The 23,894-nt window shown below is 35.3% G+C and overlaps 2 protein-coding genes across 2 annotated transcripts in view; one reads left to right on the top strand and one right to left on the bottom strand.

Moving 5' to 3' along the window:
* LOC145280148 (uncharacterized) overlaps window positions 1–23,894 on the bottom strand; it is a 276,844-nt gene that overhangs the window by 145,819 nt on the left and 107,131 nt on the right. The window lies entirely within an intron of this gene.
* LOC145280146 (ciliary microtubule associated protein 1A-like) lies at window positions 7,814–8,914 on the top strand. Its single transcript, XM_080131916.1, has one exon. The coding sequence runs from the start codon at window positions 7,932–7,934 to the stop codon at window positions 8,493–8,495; it is 564 nt and encodes a 187-aa protein (XP_079988042.1). The 5' UTR covers window positions 7,814–7,931; the 3' UTR covers window positions 8,496–8,914.

Here is a 23,894-nt window from a genome sequence, read left to right as displayed (position 1 = left end):
GCATTTCTCATGTAAAAATTTGTCGAGATACTTGAAAAAGTAGTAATCGGTAGGTGAGAAGTCTGGAGAGTATGGTGGATGAGGCAGAGTTTCGTAGCTCAATTCGTTCAACTTCTGCAGGGTCGGTTTAGCAACGTGCGGTCGGATATTTTTGTAGAGGATGATTTTGCTCCTTTCTATTGATTAATGCTGTGTGTTGTTGTCGAAGTTTCTGATGCATCTCATTCATTTGTTGACAGTATTTTTTCACTGTAATGGATGAGACCGGTTGCAGACCACCAAACAGTCAGCATGACTTTCTTTTGGTGCGGAAAGTGTCGTGGAGTTTTGTCGACGTCTAACCACTGAGCTGAGCGTCGCCGGTTGTCGTACAGAACCCACTTTTCATCGAAGTCACACCATTCTTTTACGCAACAAGAACGGCTCGTTTCATCGCAAGTCACAGCTTTCTTCGTTATTGTATGGAAATTCGAAATTTCAATTTCAATTGAAGCCAATGGTATCCACAGAATTGTCACGTCACGGTAATGGACATATGCAAAAAGTACGAAAAACGGTAAGATAGAAAATTTATTATTAAAGAAAATAGTTTTCGAAGAAATTAACAATTTTTGTTCACATATTAACTAAAGAGCACTTATATTAACAGGGGAGGTAATTCATTATTGAAAACTCAAAAACTTGAGGCAATTTCGAAGACATTTTTAATATAAACATGCATACACTGAATCAGTGGAAATTTTTTTCGGTTAAAAAAATTTCAAAAGAAAAAAATGCAAACTATGAGTCATACGTTATGTTCATTTTATAATTTGTTAACTGTTTTCAATTTAATAAAATCCTTTTTTTTATTGTTAACAAATTCCTAATGAACCGCCCCTTTTTTATGTAAACAAATTCCTAATGAACCGCCCCCTTAAGTAAACACTTCATCAAAACACTTCATCAAATCTCCACACTAACGTACTGTACTTGCAATAGCCTTATCCCTGAGTGGCTTTCGGGCCTTGATAAGTGGTGATCACTGTGTAAAAAAAAAATTGTTATTACGAACTATGAGTTGTTTTCCTTGTGTTTACGTCACATGTCATACGTGACAAAACAAACATGACCGAAATCATTTTTTTTTTCGTTGAATCATGGAAATACATATTTTATGTAATATTCCAGAAATATTTAACTAATTGTAACAATTGATGATTGTTGAAATTGACGAAAAAAAAAAGAGTAATTATGATTGTCTTTTAATGAAAACCCAATTTTTCGCCTGTCGGATTTTGTTGCAATAACGAAGAAGTATGCATGTTTGTTTTTATGTTTGTTTTCTTGTCTGTTTGCTTGTTTGTCTGTTTGTTGTTTGCTTCTTTGTTTGCTTGTTTTGTTTGTTTGTTTGTTTGTTTGTTTGTTTCCTTAATACAAATTTCCTATCCTTCTTCTCTCGCCCTCGTTTCCTTCCATCTTTCTTTCCTTTTTCTTTATTTTGTTTCTCTCTTTACACTAATCGCTATTTTCCTTCTTTTTCTTCTTTGTTTCTTCTCCCTCCCTTCCTTTAATTTTCTTTTCTTCCCTTTCTCGTTTTATATTTTCCTTTTTTTTTTCTTCTTCATCATCGAAAATTCATTCTTAATTCTTCAATTATTTTCTTCATTTCCTGCACGCTTTCCTTCTCATCTGATTCCATCGAAGCAAATCCAACACTAATCAAATAGACACACGTTTGTATGGACGAACTGCAGAACCAGAAATGATTGACGAATAAATAAGAAAAAAATGAGACAAATATTTCGCGTCAACGAAGCAAAACAGATGAGAAAATTGGGTCGCAATAAAATGGCGTTGCAATAAAATGGCGTCGCAATAAAATGGCGTCGGAATAAAATGGCGTCGCAATAAAATGGCGCGAGTTGTTGGTATTATGACGTCACACGTTCATAACCTTTCAGTCTGGCAATAGATTATGTAACAACAAAAGTTTGAACATCAACAAAAATTAATACAAATTACGTAAATACATGCTGTAGCTTGGTTTAACTTGTAAGGAGTTTTTTATAAGGGGGTCAAGGCTTGAAGCTACTCAAGGATAAAGGTTAAAGAGTGCACGGTAGTTATTAGGACAACAGTGTTGTAATAATTAGTTTTTGGAATGTGGTATAATTTGATTATTTAAGGTAACGGCTCGGCAAGAACTTGTTTACATCGGTTATATATTTATACGCGCAGTCACACATACATACATCTACTGTTATATATATATATATATAGAGAGAGAGAGAGAGAGAGAGGGAGCGAGAGAAAGAGAGAGAGAGGGTGAAAGAGAGATAGATGTAACGCAACCACTGAGATATATGCAAATAACTAAACCATGGCACTAGTGTGACATCACAGAAATAAATGAATATATATGTTATATATTCGGTCGTCAAATGTGCTTTTCATATATATATATATATATATATATATATATATATATATATATATATATATATTACATTTTCACCCCAAACAAGGCACATTGCCACTTTGATGCAGGGGACATAAGCTACAGGGGTACTATGTAGGGATTTGGGCAGCAAGATGTCGGTTCACGTTACACTTGAACTTCTGCATGTCAGTACAGTTGGGGAAGCAGGAACCCGGAAGGAAATTGCAAAGTCTAGCGGTTCTGGAGAAGAAACTACTGGAGTAGAAGGCTCTCTTACATCTAGGGATCTCTACTGTGAAGGGGTAAGATTTAGCTGCTTGTCGGGTTTGTCGGGGGTGTTTATGTCGAGGGGGTACAAGTGCTTGCAGTTCGTCGGAGCATTCACGGTTAAAGTACTTGTAGAACAGGCAGAGGGATGCAACATAAAACTCTGTCATTGCCTCGATATATACACTTGGCAGCAATAATACAAAACACACACAGCTGGTTATAAAATATTTTATTTATTAAAAGTAGCCTTTTCGGTTTCAGAATGAGAGTTATGACATTAGTGACGGTGCGCGTGGTGGGGTTGACGTGTTTTGCAGGGGAGAAAATGTGTCGCTTAGCTTGTCCGCTCTCTCTTTTTCTCATTGTCTGTTCCCTGTATTTTATAGGCTCAAATGGCGTCAAAACATTCCACCACGCATTGCTTTGAAATGTCGGTCAGTCTCGCTGACATAATCTTCGGGGATTCTACGTCCCCAATTTTGACTCCTTTGACGTAATTCCTGAGCATCAGGCAAATATACAACAAAATCGTGGTGCTAGCGTGACGGGGCAGAAATAAATGGTTATATAGACATCGAGATCGGAGAAAAAAGGAGGTAAAAAGGAAAGATAGATAGCATTGTCAGCGAGAAAGGAACTCTAAACAAGATGCAGACTCATCAATGCTCCGAACTTTTGCAAAATGTAAGACGACAGTGAATTATTGAACGAATTATACACAGAACACCTGCTTATATCTACAGATTAAGAAAACTGTTAAACCATCCAAAGAGGAAAAAGCAGGAATGTGATTATATTCTGTTGGATTTGAAAATACTTGTCAGAGGCTCCGTGTTGAAACGACCGGCAATAAATACCATTTTTTCAACAGAAAAAAATTCGTGTTGAATGTATTTTTCTTTGTTTCTTTCCGAGACTTTTCTACACGACGTCGCGTTCAAAATGTAATTTTATACACAACCACGTTACAGAGAGAGAGAGAGAGAGAGAGAGAGAGAGAGAGAGAGAGAGAGAGAGAGAGAGAAAGAGAAAGAAAGAGAGAAAAGAGAGAGAGTGGGGGTTCAGTGTGGTAGAAATTCAATAGAGTGCTCGATTATCTATAACAGCATAGTATTTATTTTACAGAAGTTTAACTTTTATTGAACCAACCAAAGCTTTCACAACTAAAAGAGAGCCTGGCAAAAAAGGTCGTTGGGTATAATTCTAACGTAGTAAACACGTCTACACACATCAACCCAACACATTGTCGCAAGGAACATAGGACAAGTAACAACTCGACTCCTTTTTTATAGCAATGACGTTTATTTCCTCATTCTCTCACCACGCATGACTTCGCGTTACGGCTGTGACGTCGCCTACATCTCTAACATGCTCTCTCTCTCCTTTTTATAGCCTTTTTCTTGTTTCTTACCGTGACGTCATTTCATACACGACTCGGTATTTGTGTATAGCAACCATACGTGCTCTGTTATATAATTCATCGCAACACTCTTGAGCTATATCTGATTTACCAACATCTCTTTGGTGAGAAAAGGTTCTGTCGGGAAGAGATAATATCATAGCCCACTAGATTGTGAAGTTGATGTGGCACTCTATTAGGACAAGAAAAATTTACCTGAGAGGTACCTCCCTTTATCCGGTACCAATTTCCCTTTTAGGGCGTAGCTTACTCATATACAAGAATAGGATTGCATTAGAAACCACATATTTTCTGGCGTGGTGGAGTGATCGAACGATTTTTCAGAAACTTTAGCAACAGATTATGTAATTCTTCCATTTCATATCTGTGGTGGAGGTCAGCCCTAGGAGTAAATGAGCTTCATTCGGGAGAGAAGCTAGAAGTTTATACGTTTCTCACCAGTATTTAACATTGCTAAGGTTGCTGCAAAGAAAGAGTGCTCCATTTACCGTGTTAGAAAACTACGCATACCAGAGAGCATCATACAATGACCTCCCTAAACACATACTTAAATCATTCGTTGACATCTATGCTGATGACACGACCATCTACGGCAACACATCAAAGGCCGTAAATGACAAAGTTCTCTCTGATTCTCTCTCCTCTGATCTTGAGCGCGTGGTTCAGTGGGGGAAGACGTGGCTGGTTACCTTTAATGCATCCAAAACCAAACTCCTATCCTTCATCATCATCAACGCTCTGATCCCCATCTGGCATCAATTGTGATGGATGGCTCTCGTCTAGGTGAGGCCCCACGTTTTGACAAGCTTTTGGGTTTGACCTTTACTCCTGATCTGAAATGGAACACGTACATCAAGTTTGTTGCCAAGGTCGCTGGAAAGATGGTGGGATCCTTCTACCACTCCAGAAGATATCTCACTACTGATGCAATTCTCTATCTATATAAAAGCCAAGTACGTCCAAGGATGGAATACTGCTGCCATATCTGGGCAGGAGCTGCTAAAAACAGCCTATCCTGCCTTGACAGCGTACAAAAGAATGAACCAGTAGGACGAATTAAATCAGAAAAATAAACTCACTTTTGACTCATCCGACAATTTGTTTTTGGAACTTGGTCTCGATAGAAACAATAGAATAATGAGTATCTACCGGACCTAATTTAACAAATTTACAGGTGTCCCCCAATATAGTCAACATTTTATTGACATAATCTTGGTGATCCATAATTAATTTAGTCTCTATGTAATTTTCCCCCGTTTATTTCGGGGGGGGGGGGTTCTTACTCCCGCCATATTCATGACTTTTTTGCTTGTTTTAAATCGTATTTTCCTCGATTTAGCTTTGATAAGTGAGGAACGAAACCTGGTTAGCTAACCTTTATTTTCATTTTTTTTATTTTATATATATATATTAATGGCCTATATATATATATATATATATATATATATATATATATATATATATATATATATATATATATATATGTATGTATGTATATATATATGTATGTATATATATATGTATGTATATATATATGTATGTATATATATGTATATATATGTATGTATATATATGTATATATATATATATATATATATATATATATATATATATATATATATATATATATATATATATATATATATATATATATATAGGGCATTAATATATAGATTATAAATTCCTCATCTCAGTAAGTTCCGAATCATAATGATTCTGACTGGTTCAAAATATAATTACCTGTTTTATTAACCCTGCGTTAGTCCCATGGAGTGTTTTGTCCCCCCCCCCCAATTTTGCTTGAATGCCCATAATTCCTAGTTGGTAACTTATTTATTTCCTCCATCCCCTGGTGCTACCAGATCAGGCTGACTGAAGATATTGGCTTCCTGAGACGAAATGCACCTAACATTGATGCTTTTTGTTTTTCTACTTCTTTTTGCAAAAATTAATTATGTTTTGCAAAACCAAAACAAAAAAAACAATAAACCACCTTTTCCCTCTTTTCTCCCCTTCCCATTTCCCCTTTCTCTTTCTATCTCCCCCACTTCCTGACTGGTTTCATAACTTAAAATGTACCAACATTAATACTGTAATCCTTCTTCCTCTCCCATTGCAAAACTCGTTCATGTTCTGCGGGGCAAGGAACAAAAACGATAAAATCTACTCTAAAACAACCAAACCAAACACTACAACGATTACTAGCGATTGAAAATACAAAAAGCTTAAAGAATAACTGGATTCGGCATTAAATAACCAAAAAGGGTTGATATTCCGTATAAAAAACAACCTAACCAAACCATCCTCCCTCCCAATATGCTCCTAACAGTGAGGGTATGGCATACGTGGTATGACGCAGTTGTATTTCAGTTTTCCTTGGAGGTAGATGTCGCTTTGTTCTTCTGGAGTGTTCAGTTATCCCAGCTGACTAACGTAGGTATAATTTTATGATTTATATATTTTTGTATTTTTCCAGTGGGAATATAAATTTCGTAGATATAAACGCATATTATGCATCATTAAGCTAATCTGTAATATTTAATATGAAATTAATATGATTTAGTATCTTTTTTTTTATGATAATTTTTTATGGGATTTTTATTTCATTTACAATTTATTACTTTTGCAGTCTTGTAACTATGAGCTTAGCTAATGTAATATCTTAAATTTTGCTTAGTTTTATAATTTTGTTTATTGTATTATTTTTTATTAATGTAAACAAGATACAAGTGATTCAAACTATTCAACACGGACTTTAAATATATCCTGAACCAGCAGGATAATTTTTTTTTTACAAAATAATACCATGGACATTTTTTGGGACTAAACCATGCTTGGAACACCCAGGTGACTAACGCAGGGTTAACGAAAAGTCAACCAATAAAAAAAAAAAAAAAAAAAAAAAAAAAAAAGAAACAAAGTCGTTTGGTTGAATGTCCATTTTATATGCTGGCATGTATTAAATGGTTTTTAGAAATTAACTTCAAAACTAACCTATTTCTAACCACGTCTTTATCCTTGTTTTTTTTTTTTTCAAGTTTATTTTTTGCCGCATTTAATTTTTGTCACATTTTGCAAATAAAACCTGTTAATATGGTGTTATATTTTTAATAACATTTTGCTGTGAAACTCGTATATCAGATTACTGAAAAGGAGAAATCCATTCTTACTACGTCCTTTCATGTTTTCCTTACCAACTGACCCTGCTAGCTCAACTGTACTACATCTACTAGGTATAATTTTATGATTTATATATTTTTGTATTTTTCCAGTGGGAATATAAATTTCGTAGATATAAACGCATATTATGCATCATTAAGCTAATCTGTAATATTTAATATGAAATTAATATGATTTAGTATCTTTTTTTTATGATAATTTTTGATGGGATTTTTATTTCATTTACAATTTATTACTTTTGCAGTCTTGTAACTATGAGCTTAGCTAATGTAATATCTTAAATTTTGCTTAGTTTTATAATTTATTTTATTTAGTTATATCCTGAACCAACACGATAACTATGTTTTACAAAATAATAACACTATAACCATTTTTGTATTGAGTGTGTAAACATCCACTAGGACTAACTATGGTTGGAACACCCAGGTGACTAACGCAGGGTTTGCGCAGACAAAGTGCGCACAAACGAACATCGGCCGCTTCATGATTGTGATGAATTTTATTATGATGGCGTTACTATTACGTCATCATACGATTTGTCGAAAGCGAGGCTGCTTGTCAAGCAAGAATATTATTATCTATGGGAACTGAAAACGTTTTCATTTGATTAAAAAATTATTCTGCGTCAGTTACAAAGAAATGACGATACCAAGAGGCAACATTCCGGAACAATACTGCACCCCTGGTCCGAAATATAAACTTCCATCACTTATAGGTGGTACGAAGCATATTATATACGAACAAGCCCCTAGCTTTTCTTTCGGTAGTCGGCCGAAGCCACACCCCATTGACTTTATCCCAGCCCCGAACCTTTCACAAACACCAGTTTATCGCGACGGGATAGCAGCAAATCCTAAATATTCGTTAAAAAGCCGAATCAGTCCGAGAAAGCCCGAAAGTGCACCCTCGCCAGCAAATTATAACGTGGAAAAAAGCAGATCGCTCATTTATAACAGCGCACCGAAACACAGTATGTCTTTCCGCTTGCAACCTCGGTTGGTCGATTGGACACCAGCACCAAAATATAACCAATCTTCGATCTCGTGCGAAACAAAAGAGTATAATACGAGAAGGACCCCAGCTTATTCGATATCGTCGAAAAATTTCCACGTGCCAAAATTGGAGTCTCCTCCTCGTCCGGCCGACCCGAACGCTACATCGTCAAATATCCGCCGCATTAAATCCCCGGTACATTTGAAATAAGAATCGAGAAATGGAGAAGATACCAGGGAGTCGTCAAGTACCGTCCAAGGAGTTTGGGCCCTTCAAAAGAAAGGGTCGCAATTTAGCTTTTGGGTTAAAGTACCGGATACTTAACATTCGAGAACTTGTAAGGAAATAACAAAACAACAAAGATTCTATACCAAACGCACTAGAATTAAATTCTCTACTGACGCATATAGTTTTAACGAGTGAAAACAGTATGTTGAATATTATATTTATGACTTTTATTTTGATGTTTGTGTTCCTTTTCTAGGATTAACATGTCAGCCAGGATTGTTGCTTAACTCCGCTAAAATTAGTAATTATTTTCGTTTTATCTCATCCTTAAAAACATCTGAATGTATTTTTCTTTTTTCGCGAATAAAGATTTTATGCAGATAAAATTAAACAAATTTTTCCATTTTTCCATCTTTTTTTCCGTCTGTTTTTGTGCTGTTATTGTCTTTTTTTTTGTTTTTTTTACACAGTGATCACCACTTATCAAGGCCCGGAAGCCACTCAGGGATAAGGGTTATTGCAAGTACATTACGTTAGTGTGGAGATTTGATGAAGTGTTTACTTAAGGGGGCGGTTCATTAGGAATTTGTTAACATTGGACTTGAACACATCCAATTTGTAGCCCGGTGGGAAGCAGGCAGACGGAACAGAGTTCCACAGGCGTGCAGTTCTAAGAAAGAAGCTTTGTTCATGGAATCCGCGTTTTGATTTAGGCACAGATATAGAGTGGGGGAAATTTTTCACAGTGGATTCAGCTAGACGGATGTTTTTCGGGACCAGAGATTGGAGTTAAGACGAGCACCTGCCATGGAAATAACGATAAAACAAGGATAGGCTCGCAACGTCTCTTCTGTGGGAGAGAGGTTGCAGGGTAGAGAAAAGGGCATCCCCCACTAAGCCACGAAGTCTATTTTGTACTCTGTCAAGGCAGGATAGGCTGTTTTTAGCAACTCCTGCCCAGATATGGCAACAATATTCCATCCTTGGACGTACTTGGCTTTTATATAGATAGATGTTGTTGTTGTTGCTTTTGTTTGTTTTTTTTTTTGTTTTGTTTTTTTGGTGGTGGTGGTGGTGGTGGTGGTGGTGGTGGTGGTGGTAGTGGTGGTGGTTACGTTGGTGATGGTGGTGACGAGGTGTTTTTAATGTTGTTGTTGTTGGTGGTGGTGGTGGTGGTGGTGGTGGTGGTGGTGGCATCATTCATTCATTTCTATGAATTAGATGATTCTATTGTTGGTATTCATTTCCTCGATATCTTTCTAGTAAAAATTCTTTTCTAGAAATACACAGAGTATTTATGGGAACGGCTACGTGAAGGTTGCCAACATCCCTGACTGAAAATGTCTCTCTGGAACGAACTTGATTCGAACTTGACATATCCAGGTTGTCACTAACCACTTTGTCATCGCTGTTGTCCTCGTTTCTGTTCTCGTTTCCTTTGTCGTTTGTTTTCGGATGTTTTCGGATGTTTTCGTTTGGTTCGTATTCTGCACAAGTACTAAAAAAACAGTATGCAATTGCTATCATCGTATTTAGTAATATCACTAGCAAGCCGCCCGACGTTGCCAGGTCGCAAAATACGCTTAAATATGATAACAATGGTTCAATCTAGCGAGATTCGGGACCTCATTGTAAGAAGCCCAAACTCTTACCACTGGGCCATCTCGCGCGACTGTTTGGATATATCGCGATTTACGTAGATGTTATTTTATTTGTTTTTATTTTTTGCGATACGAATCCAATTTGAATTCAATTTTGAATGTTTCCAGGTCGTAAGATACGCTTAAATATGATATTTTAGTTCAATTGAATATATATATATATATATATATATATATATATATATATATATATATATATATATATATATATATATATATATATATAAAGGTAAAAAATGTATATGGCGATTAAGTAACACTGAATATTCCGCGTTTCATCCACTCTAGGACTCTTCAGGCTTATGCGCCTCCTAAAGTGGATGAAACGCGGAATATTCAGTGTAGCTTAATCGCCATATACATTTTTTTAACTTACTAACTAGCTCTACCTAGGTATTGAGCACTTTTCAAGTAAATACTTAAAGTTTACGCATAAATCTATATTTTCGTATATTAATTTATGTGAGTAAATTAAGTAGTTATATATATATATATATATATATATATATATATATATATATATATATATATATATATATATGAGAAAGAGAAAGAAAATTAAAACTGCAAGTTGAACTTTATAATCAAAATTTATTGTTCGACTGAATACTCCAAAAAACAATTTACAAAGTCCTTATTCCGCGGAGTTTCCAAGAATGCTATTCTTATTATTCTTCTCATCAGAGGACATAAAGAAATCAGTAAATTATATTTGTAGCAATGCTAGAATTTGCTAGTTAAAGCATTAAGTGAAACCGCAATTTATTTTAGTTATGAAAAAATATTGGATATATTATTGGCGATTTAAAAATTATTGTTAAGAGTGCTTTAATATAGTAGAGAAAACTACTGGTTTCAATTAGAACAAAAATTTTAAATTAAAGTTTAAGTTTAGGCTGATTATTAATTCCGTTTGATTTGTTTGGATTAAGTCATATTAAAGGTGATAAGAACAAGGACAACAACACAACACATACATTTAAATTTTCTATTAAGAGTAATCATCATTAAAAAATTAAGGGAAACTTGATATGAGGCGTAACATGTATATGACAAGTGTTTAAATTTCAGTGGATGAATTGTGGGAAATAGATAAATATTTGGAGTATGTAGAGAAATTGCTTGGGAGAAATGGTTATAGTAAAATGGAATGATTTTCCAGAGCCGTGCTGAAAAAGACAATGTAGTAATGAAATTAGCCAATATTTCATTTTGTGGAGATTAAAATGAAAAGGTGCGTTTTTGTGGGATCTTAGTATACGTAGCCCTAGAGGCGTGTTTGATAGGGAACTAAGGAGGAGGAGTATGTAAGTGATTAAGGAGGTGTGATTTGTAATGCCTACATTTTATTTATGTTTATTATTTCTTATTTAGGAGTTTATCCTTATCTTTAAATTTGGTGATAAAAAGTTTTTCATTTAAGCAAAGGAAACCAGAAGAGTTGTTTTTTTTACATTGGGGTCACCACTTATCAAGGCCCGAAGGCCACTCAGGGATAAGGGTTATTGCGTGTACAGTAATCAATGAGATAGTATTGTAGTAATCATTAGTATTGGGGGTTTTGATAGAGTGTCTTACTTAAGGGGGCGTAGTAGTCAGGTGGGAAACAGGAAAGCGGCAGAGAGTTCCACTGGCGTGTAGTTCTAAGAAAGAAGCTTTGCTCATGGAATCTACGTTTGGTTTTGGCACAGATAAAGAGTGGGGAAAATTATTGACAGCAGTTTCAGCCAGACGGGTGTTTCTCGTGAAAGATTGGCGAGGGGGGACGAGGGATTGGAGCTCAGACGAGCACCTACCATGGAAATAACGATAAAACAAAAACAGGCTCGCAACGTCTCTTCTGTGGGAGAAAGGTTGCAGGGAAGAGAAAAGGGCATCCCCACTAAACCACGAAGTCTATTTTGTACTTTGTCAAGGCAGGATAGGCTGCTTTTAGCAGCTCCTGGCCAGATGTGGCAGCAGTACTCCATCCTTGGACGTACTTGGCTTTTATATAGCTAGAGAATTGCATCAGTAGTGAGATATCTTCTGGAGCGGTAGAAGGATCCCACCATTTTCCCATCGTCCCTGGCAACAGATTTGATGTACGTGTTCCATTTCAGATCAGGAGTAAAGGTCAAACCCAGAAGCTTGTCAAAACATGGAGCCTCTCCAAGACGAGAGCCACCCATTTCAATTGATGCTGGATGGGGATCAGAGCGTTGATGATGTATTAAGTTCTATTTTCTTTTCTTTCCGGGATTTCTCAGTTAACAGTTTTTCCTATTAGTTCACTGTAATATGCAGTCAATGATGTCTTATAATTATACTTTACATTCGTGAAGGAACTTTTATGGCCAGCGTATATTTGCTTGAAAGTATTGCTAGTTTGTAGAATTTGTTAGTGGATGAGTCCTCCTTTGCTTTAATGTTAACTAGGGATATTCCAGAGATTGCCAGACAGTCCTGCTTGAGGGAACAATTAGATTCATCTATACACGTATAAGTTTTTTTTTTTTTTTACTCTGGTTGCATTCTGTTTTATCATTTAAATTTTATTGTTATGTTTTTTTTTTATTCTTTCCAAATTATTGCTGCCACTGTAGCTCAATTTAACAGTGTTGTTATTTAATATTTTATGAAAGATACTGTTTGAAGAGAAGTTTCACTAAATTTAAGAATTTTTTTCTATGTTGGTTTGAACCATTTGATTGAAAAGAGGGGTAAATCAACTAAACGATTTTTATATTTTTATATGTTTACAAGATCATTATTGTAAAATCTTTTATGTTTATCGAATATTTCCTTGGATGAGGAGTTAAAGCTAATTCTTCTGCTAATCGATTTGGGAATTTGTTTAATGATAGTTTTAGATTTGGGAGAAGATGAAAATGCGTTCATCTTTTTTATTGAGTTCATAAGTTCCCTAGTTTAAGTTTTGGATTACATCTAGGAAGTGAAATATATATATATATATATATATATATATATATATATATATATATATATATATATATATATATATATATATATATATATATATATATATACATCTAGGAAGTGAAATATATATATATATATATATATATATATATACAGAGTGAGAGAGAGAGGGACAGAGAGGCAGAGAGATGGAGAGAGAAGGGGGAGAAACAAAGAAGGAGAGAGAGTACATACCCCCTACAAAACTGTTTAGATACAATATCACACCCTTTCACTGTAGAGGTTCCTAGATGCCGGAAAGCCTTCTACTTAATAGCTTCTTTCCTCAGACTGCTGGACTTTGGAAGTCCCTGCCAGTTACCTGCTTCTACAACTATACTGGCACACATAAGTTTAAATATAATGTAAACCGACATCTTGCTCTTGTCTCTAAACATATTTCTAATTAGTAGCCCTTATGTACAAGTGTCAATATGTCTCATTAGGAGTGAACGTGACAAAAAAACAAAAGACAATTAAAAATGTAAGCAATAGTTCGAATAATCCAAATGTTGCCATGTTTGTCTATCAAGTTACCTTTCCTTCTTGATGACGTCATCCATAACGCAACGAGTCAATCTGTCACCTCTGTTTTCACACATGAAAATAGAGGTTACACAGCCGTGTGTTTTGTTGCGTTAGAATGATTGAAATTTGTTCGAATTATGGTAAGTGGGTGTGGATCTATGTGAACTTCAACCGCTGACATATTTCTATCTTTCGCTTGAATGGCTTTCCGTGAAGTCGACGAACTCGTCGGGCGAGTTGACATATTACCACACACACACACACACACACACACACACACACACACACACATATATATATACACACACGCACACACACACACACTCACACATACACACACACATACACAGAGGGTGGCCCACTTAACAGTTTCCCGATTCTCTAATCTTTCTCGAATGCAATAGTTTTTTTTCCAACAAGATGGCGCTACATTTCACACGTCTCACAGATCACTGACACGTGTTCATCACATGTTTACGGAAGAGAGAACAACAAACAAAAGCTTATGGCCACCACGTTCCCCGAACTTGTCATCATGTGATTTTTATCTTTGAGGGACTTTAAAACAAAAAGTTTAGGCAAATAATCTTCGCAATCTACTACATTTTTCTGGGCTACTTTTAAGTGGGACACCATTTATATATATATATATATATATATATATATATATATATATATATATATATATATACTTTTTTTATACAAAGATTGATGGCTACATATGTGCATACACGTTTCTTTAATCACCCGTTATTGGGGAGATTACGTCTTCAGGCCAAGAATTTCCCTCGAAAACTAAAGCTTAGTTTCCGTTTTCGAGGGAAATTCTTGGCCTGAAGACGTAATCTCCCCAGTAACGGGTGATTAAAGAAACATGTATGCACATATGTAGCCATCAATCTTTGTATAAATAAATCAAATATATACCTGCGCTGTTAACTCATTGAGCACTTTTTTGGTAGACACATGCTGTTACAATGGATGTACTTCTAGGAAAATAAACTCTACTGCCATATTATATATATAAAGTTATAGAATATATATGGCAATTAAGCTACACAGAATATCCCGCATTTTATCCACGCTAGAATTCATCAGGCTTATGCGAGAATTTTGTAGTTGTCCCGCGTTTTTATATACGCACATTCTATCGAATTTTTAGTTAGCCAATCAGCTTTCTAGTTTCCGCCGCACCCTTCGTATTGAAAAATTATTATAGTAATAATCATTTATATATAGAGAGAGAAAAATGATTGAAAAGAATAGACACAAAGATGAATATATATATATATGTGTGTGTGTGTGTGTGTGTGTGTGTATATATATATATATATATATATATATATATACTTGTTTATTGTTATATAAACATGCTCACATCCTGCTGCTACAAATAGCCACTTATTTCAATCAAACAACAGATATCATCAGGCAGCGACTTGACTATTCAAAAGTTCAATGAATAACCTTTATTCATTGAACTTTTGAATAGTCAAGTCGCTGCCTGATGATATCTGTTGTTTGATTGAAACAAGTGGCTATTTGTAGCAGCGGGATGTGAGCATGTTTATATAACAATAAACAAGTATTATCAGCTCTTTTTATTGAGCACTATCTAACAACCTCGTTGAATTCATTAGTCCATTACTTTTGAATATAAAAAAAAACGAGTATATATATATATATATATATATATATATATATATATATATATATATATATATATCCCGGTCGTAAAATATGCTTAAACATGATATTTTAATTTATGCAGGTTACGTATGTATTATTATAGAGTCAATCTTCTATTGAATAATATAAATTACGAGGAATAATTTGCCCGGAGGATTAATTCGCAAAAAAAAATAACAAAAAATGAAAAAATAAATTAAATAAATAATGCCGTTCATCAAATTCAGACAGTATTTGTTTACAATATCTCGTCAGCTGATATTTGGGCTTCACGATGAATAATATTTAATTCTAAAATATGCAAACAAAGAAATGATTTGCGGTGATTTTTAATGGTGCCTCTTCTTTTATCATAAAAAAGTGAAATAAAGAATTGAACGAAAACCAAAAAAAAAAATGCCGCTATGACGTGTAATCTTTCCTTCTTTTACACAGCAAACACAACCCGTTTTTGACTGGGTTGTGGTTTGCAATGAAACGTGGGTTCTTTATGATAACGGGAAACGCACAGCTCAGTGGTTAGACGCCGATGAAGCTCCCCGGCACTTTCCGAAACCGGAGTTTTACCAAAATAAGGTCATGCTGACTTTTTGGTGGCCTGCGACAGGTCTCATTCATTACAGTTTTTCATAATGCAAGCAAAACCATTATGGCGAAGAAGTTCTATAGACAAATGGATGAACTGCATCAGAAACTTCGACAACAGCACCCAGCATTAGTCAACAGAAAAGGCCCAATTCTCCTACACGACAATGCTCGACTGCACATTGCAAAACCGACTTTGCAGAAGCTCGAATTGGGCTACGAAACTCTGCCTCATCCGCCCTACTCTCCAGACCTCTCACCTACCGACTTATACTTTTTCAAGCATCTCGACAAGTTTCTGCGTGAGAAATACTTCCAAAACCTAAGCGATTGAAAAACGCCTTCAGCGACTTCATCGTCACCAGAACGCAAGATTTTTACATTACTAGCATAAATACACTATGATATGAAATGTATACATTTGAATACGATAGGCGGAAAACTCTCTAGAGCAATTTCAAGGGTCCGAAGAAAACCGATAGTATAATTGACAGTAATATTATTGACGAAAATAAAGAGCACTAGAGAGAATTTGAAGTGGCAGAATCAATTGAAAAAACAATTTGATATTCGTGTAAAAAACGATTTAAAAAGTAGGAGAAAAAACGAAGGGAAAATAGGATCCGTGAGTCTCTTTTCGTCGGCTGCGGCATTTGGTTGAGAATCCTTGTTATGCTAATAAGTCCAAGTTGCTTTCAATATGTTTCCACTCTTATTTTGGCATTTCAAATTATTGTAGACTCTTCAAAATTCAATATTTTATTGCTATATATCTTATGAAATGACAGATCAATTTTTATGACTTCACGTTCAAATGAACAGTTTCAGACGGAATTAGAATACACCCTACTAAAGCCTGATTGTCACAGCTGGTGAATTTCAAAAATGCAATCTGGTCGTGAGGACACTTTAAAAGAACGAAATGCAATAAAATTCTGTTTTGAACTTAGAAAAATGCCAGAATGCTTTAGACTTCTTTAGGACCATCTTGTACGAATTTTTTCGCGTGGCATAGGAGATTCAAGGAAGGTAGGAAGTCTGTATGGGATCATGATATAATGTATAGGAGGAGTAAGGAAGTCAGAACACTAGAGTTGATTGGCCAAATAAAGTGTTTCATGAATAATGACTGTCGTGTGTCTATAGGAACTGTACACACTATTATTCGCGAGGAACTGAAGATCCGGAAGATTTGCGCGAAGTTTGTTCCAAGACAAGATAACACTATTTGACTAAGATGGGCATCAATATTAAATTGCCAAAAAAGGGTAGTATATATATATATATATATATATATATATATATATATATATATATATATATATATATATATATATATATATAAGTGCTCATATCTGGTTCTATGGAACGAAATTATATGAAAATTTTCAGGCTTTTTAAAAATTATAATACTATTCTATCATTAAAATTTTATGACAATTGGTAAAAAAAGGACCTATATTTTCTAACCAATGAAATATGCCCAAATCTGCCTATATTAGTACATATAGTGTCCTGCAGGCCAGCTCCAGTTTTGCTATTTTAGTTGTCTTTCCTGCAGCCTTGCCAGGCCACTAATGTGTGTGTGCGCGCGCGCGTGTGTGTAAGTATGTGTATGTAAGTATGTGTATGTAGGCTGATCTATTCTTTAGATGTTATTATGTTTATGAAGAATTTCATGACTGATTTTCCCATGAAAAAATCTCAATAATTGTATGTAGGCCATGTTCGTTGACGCAATCTCGCAAGTCTTTCATGAAATTGAAGCAATTAAATGAAACATTCTTTTCGTTTAACGAGTTCTGCCTTATCATAACCATATAAAAACGCCGGCAATTTAACTCGAAAAGAAAAACTTCAAATCCACAATGCATCTTGCTGAGTTGGCAATATTTAATAAACAATTGACGACGAAAGATAAAAAAAAAAAAATCACGTGACTAATCCAAAAAAGAAGAACAAATTTCGGAATTTTTTTTAGATAAAGATTCATAATTTATATTATTTGGATTATTCGGACTATTGTTTTTTTGGGGGGTTTTTAAGAGAGTCGCCACTTATCAAGGCCCGGAGGCCACTCGAGGATAAGGGTTAATGAGTGTACGGTAGTCATCAAAACAACAGAGTAGTAATCATTAGGGGTGGAAATTGGGTATAACTTGATTATTTAAGGGGACGGCTCAACAGGAACCTGTGCACATTACACTTGAAAACGACCATGTTGTAGCCAGCTGGAAAGCATGTCAGTGGAACAGTGTTCCACGGACAAGTAGTTCTAGGAAAGAGGCTTTGTTTATGGAATCTGCGTTTAGATTTAGACACAGATAGAAAGTGGGGAGGGGATTTTGATAGTGATTGTAGCTAGACGAGTGATTAGATCTGATGACCTCAGAGGAAGATTAAACCTGGACAGTATAGAAAAATGTGTGCAGAACAGATGATATGGCCACGTTGAAAGTAGATGTGGAACAGTTTGGGTAGCAGGTTTTGTTCACAGGAGGAGGTCAAAGAAAACATGTGAACAAGTGTTAAGATTGGACTTGAGAGAAAGAGGGATAAATAAAAACCTGGTCAGAGATATGTTAGCCTGGAGGTTTTATCTCCTCCCGCTACTACTTTTATCATTTGTCTTTTATTTATATTATGTGGCCTTCCTCCCACCCTCTAAAACATTCATGTACAGACGAAAAGTGAGAATGGTGACAAGATAACCACAGCATCAGTTTTAGTCAATGTAGATTCAAAATACTTCATATAATAAAGAAGGGAAAAAAAGATCTTTTATTGTATTGTTCTTATGTTGGATGTTAGTATCGCGATGTTTCGGTCGGTGCAATTAAAGATGTTGGTATTATTAGAAAGTAAAGTCTAAAGAGAGAATTCCCAACCGTTATGGGTAATTCTCAGTATCAAACCCCAGCGCACATCTGTCAGAATTTACTTCTGCCAAAGAGACACACACGCTCACTCACTCTCTCTCTCTCACTCTCTCTCTCTCTCTCTCTCTCTCTCTCTCTCTCTCAAACACACACACACACACACTCACTCTCTCTCCTTGATACACAGGTTTTTATTTGAAAAATCGATTACATCTCATTTGCATATTTCTATCAACTCGTGTTGTCTCACGTGACCACCAGTCCATAAATATCAAAAGCGGCCATTTTTTATCCCTTCCCTGAGACAGCACGTTGTACGAGGTTAAGTTTGTAACTACTTTTTAATCATAGATGTAACCTCCGACCTCTTTTAGATGAAACTTGGTAATCAGTACGGAATTTCCAACGGAACTACTACGTAAAAGTCAGTTCTACATAATTCTCCTCTAGAGATGTGAGGTTCAATCCTCAGTGCGGGAGACACTAAGAATACAATTAAGATTCATGCCTGATACAACGAGAACATACTACCCCCGTAGATTGAATGAAGAGTTCCGTTCGAAATTCCGTGCAGATTCCCGAGTTCGACAGAAAGATTTTTGAGTTCAACAACATTTCAATCGATTTAATCTTTCGTTGATCCAAAGGTAAACTCCATAGACATGGAAGCCCCGGTTCAGTTAAGCTTTAACCATCATCCTCCACACCTTTCATATTCCTCCACATCGCATTCACCAATCGAAGGTATCGGAATCGGTATCGAAATTGGTATGAGAATCGGGAAAAAATGTATATTTACCGATGCCAAAAACGATTCTTTTTAATTGCTTGCAATGTCTTTGTTTAAAACTTCATTTTACATTGTTGAAAAATAATGTTCAAGATTTATAGATTTTTAACTAAAACTGAAAAAAAAATTAAAAACTGTTTATCACCCCCCCCCACACACACACACACGCACGCACACATTCACAGGTGTATGTTGCACGTTTGCGAAAATACATTCATATATTACATGGGTTTTGCGGTAATCCGCCTCCTCCACACAAAAACAACTCTACATGTAGAAATTTAAAAGAATCGGAATCGGTAATAGTATCGGAATCTGGAAAAATATTGAAATCGTCCCATCACTAGTTGTAACCTCGAACTTACTTTAAGTACTTTTTGACGAAGTTGGGAATTTTTATTTCGAATTCGGAAATCTGCATACAATTTTAAACAGAATCCTTATTTAATCCAAGCGGTAGATTGTTCTCGTTCTGTTCGCCATAACCGTGTTACATAAATTGTATTTTATTCTTAGTTAATATCACTAAATTTCTTATCACTTTTCTCCAGTAAGGGGTGACGGAACGAGAACAATCTACCACTATGGATTGCATAAAGTGTTCCGTTAAAAATTCCATGATTTATGTTTCTGACAAACGGGGGAGAATTGCTGTTTTCCGGACCGGAATCTAGTAATCTGACACTTATAGTTGGCAAGTTTGTTTTTTTTTATCTTGATGTATTTTTAGTTTCTTACATCAAGTAGCTTTATGCCCTGTCTGGAGCGATTTCCATAGAAAAAGACAGACAGTGAAACAGAGAGATAAAAGGGAAAACAGAGAGGAAGAAAGAAAGAAAGAGAGCGATGTATATCGATCAGTAAGTAATTAATTATATATATTGTTCTTTTCATTTTTATATTATTACTAGCAGTTCAACCCGGCTTTGCTCGGGCCCTATGTACTGTTCATAACTTTATGTGCATATATATATATATATATATATATATATATATATATATATATATTAAAAGTTTGACTCATGTCCAGGTAAACTACATCTAAAATTTCAAGTGTTTAGGCGCAAAATTGGCGGAGGAGTTTGGTAGAGTCTGCAAAAGTCAACTCTTTCACGTTGACCTCTTGGCAGTCAAATTTTCGCCCCAAAACTAATTAAACCCCTTACTGCATGTCTGAATACCCTTTATGTAAAATTTCAAATGTTTAGACCCAAAATTGGCTTAATAGTTTGCTAGAGACTCCAAAGGTAAAATCTTTTTAGCTTTGACCCCTTGGCAGCCAAATATTTGATTAAATAGCTGGCCCTATGTTTTTATACACTTTATGTAAAATTTCAAATGTTTAGACCAAAAATTGACTCAGTAATTTTGTAGAGACCGTAGAAGTCAATTTTTTTTAAACATTTTTTTAACATTTATTGTTTTGGGCTCAAATCAAATTAAAAAGTTTGATCCATGTCCAAGTAACCTATATCTAAACTTTCAAGTATTTAGACCAAAATTAGCGGAGGAGTGTGGTAGAGTTTTCAAAGGTCAAATCGCTCAACTTTGACCCCTTGACAGCTAAATTTCTGGCCGAAAACCGATTAAAAAGATTTTCCAAACCTCAATACGTTTTATGTCATATCTCGAGTCTGTATACTGAAAATTGACAGAGTAGTTTGGTTGGGAAATGTACACATACAGACATACACACAGACAATTTCACTTTTATAGATATACTAGCATGGGTGCCCGGCGTTGCCCGGGTATTTAGGAGTGTATGTTGAGCAAAAAAAAAAACGGTCAATTTTTTTAACTTTGACCCCTATTATGACCCCCTTAAAATTTATTGTTTTGGGCTCAAATCAAGTTATTAAGTTAGATCCATGTCCAAAGAACCTATATCTAAAATGTCAAATGTTTAGACCGAAAATTGTCGGAGGAGTTTTGTAGAGTTCTCAAAGGTCAAATCGGTGAACTTTGACCCCTTAATCGCCAAATTTCTGGCCGAAAACCGATCACATCGATTTTCCACATCTCAGTACTATGTATATCAAATTTCTAGTCTGTAGACTAAAAATTGACAGAGTTATTGCGTAGGGAAATGTACACACACAGACAGACATACAAATACACAGACAGACGGATACACAGACACGTTCACTTTTATAGGTATATAGATAGATAGATTAAAACTGGCTTTGCAAACTCATTTTTCCAGATTCAGATTCAACAATATTACCCGAACGCAATGATTCACTCAACGGGCACATATTTTATACTTAGTATAGTTATTTATGTGTGTGTGTGTGTGTGTGTGTGTGTGTGTGTGTGTGTGTGTGTGTGAGAGAGAGAGAGAGAGAGAGAGAGAGAGAAAATGAGAGAGAGAAAGAGAGAGTTTTCATGTTAAGGTTATTTTTATTTTCTCACTTTTCAACTCCAAATTCAGGTCACCTATTTGCAAAATATCTAAACGTTGGTTTACTTTTATTTATTTGTTTATTTAATTCCGCAACAAAACTCGACTTTTTTCTGTTTTACAACAGAAAAAAGTCGAGTTTTGTTGCGGAATTAAAGTTCTTGGTTGACGAAGCGGTGAATTAAAAAAAACAAACAAACAAACAAATAAACTCACAAAAATAATTTTTAATCGCAAAACTAAACAAAAGTACAAATTACTTACAGTAGCGTCGGCAATCTGTACGGAACCCTTTATTTCATCCATAGGAGTAGCATACTCTCATTCTGTTAGATGTGACCGAAAGGAGGTCTTAATTGCATTTTTTATATAGCCTGCACTGGGGATTGAACCCTCAACCTCCATAAATGTCTCTTAGAACTTAATTTTACTTATTCATTCCAATCGAAATTCCGTACAGACTCTCGAGTTCGAGAAACAGATTCCAGAGTTCGACAATATACATTGGAAGAAAATCGAATGTTATATCGACTGAAACGCTGTGATAAGAACACTCAAGATGAGAACAGTAGTCCGAAAAATATAAATAATACATTATCCTCGTCTCAAAATTTCAGAAATATTAAACACAACAATCCTATAATCGTTATTTTTTACTGGAGTTCACAACAAATTTTAAAGAAAGCAATAATTTGATATTTTTCCATATTTTTTTTTTTTTATATGATATGGCTTACGGGAAAATATGATGTCAGTTTGTATCCACGGAATCGTGTTTCGTTATTATATATTTCATCAGTGTGGCTTGAACTTAGCGAGATTCAAAACCAGAACCTCACTGTCTGGAGTGCAATATATAGGGGTAGGGTAAGAAAAAACCTTAAGAAAAAGAAATGTTGCTTGACTCAGTTTTATTATTTATTATATAAAATCTGTTTGTGGCTAAAAACAATGAATTTTTTTCACATTCCAAAAATAAAATATAGCCTTTTGGAAAACGTCAATGCGTGTATATTATATGCGTTATTATCATATTTAATTTTAATATTTCGAACGGTCTTCCGTCCTTTAGCAATAAATAAGCAATTTAATAACGATCACTATTATGTGCTTTTCGAACCTTTCTTTCTTTACCGGGCCATACGAAACGGGGCTCATCCCAGGCAAGTTGAACCGGCTTGCCCCGAAGGAGAAAGTTTATAGGGAAAATCAAATTTACAAGCAATTCACAACAACTTTTATATCCCCATCAGGGCAGATGACGATATTAAGTTTTTACTGCTCTTGCAAGCAGGGGAGGGGGCGACGTCCCTCTTCATACTTCGCCTGGTGTTTCTAAATAGTTGCCTATCTGGTACTGACTAGACTTAACGTTGCTTAACTTCTGTGATCTAATAAAATTCGGCATGTCAACAAGATTATGCTTCATCTTTCTATAGGGAGCACACAAACATCATACACACGCATGCACACACATGCATAGACATGCCCCCACAGATATACACATACATGCACATACACATGCATACACACACTAACACAAATACACAAACATGCACACACAGGCACACACACATGCACACACACACATGCACAGGTACACACACACATACACATATAGGCACACGCGCACATGCACGCACAGGTACACATACATGCACGTACACACACATACATATGTACACATACACACACACGCATACACACATACACGGGTATTGAATTTTATAAATGTATTCTTTGGTAAAGATTAAATAATTACACTGTGCAACATTCAAGAAAGTACAGGACAGTAGTAGCCAATTTTATTTGCACAATGGCATTGAAACTCCATTTCTGGGTGTGTTTGTTTTTTTTAATCAAATATAGTTTTTTTTTATTTGTTTG

This window comes from Euprymna scolopes, chromosome 7 (assembly GCF_053919585.1).
Source record: "Euprymna scolopes isolate OS-2025 chromosome 7, ASM5391958v1, whole genome shotgun sequence".
NCBI lineage: Eukaryota > Metazoa > Mollusca > Cephalopoda > Sepiida > Sepiolidae > Euprymna > Euprymna scolopes.
This window is presented reverse-complemented; position numbering and strand designations above follow the sequence as displayed.

Coding starts and splice junctions, on each gene's coding strand:
- LOC145280146 (XM_080131916.1), top strand. CDS start 7,932: ATGACGATACCAAGAGGCAACATTCCGGAACAATACTGCACCCCTGGT.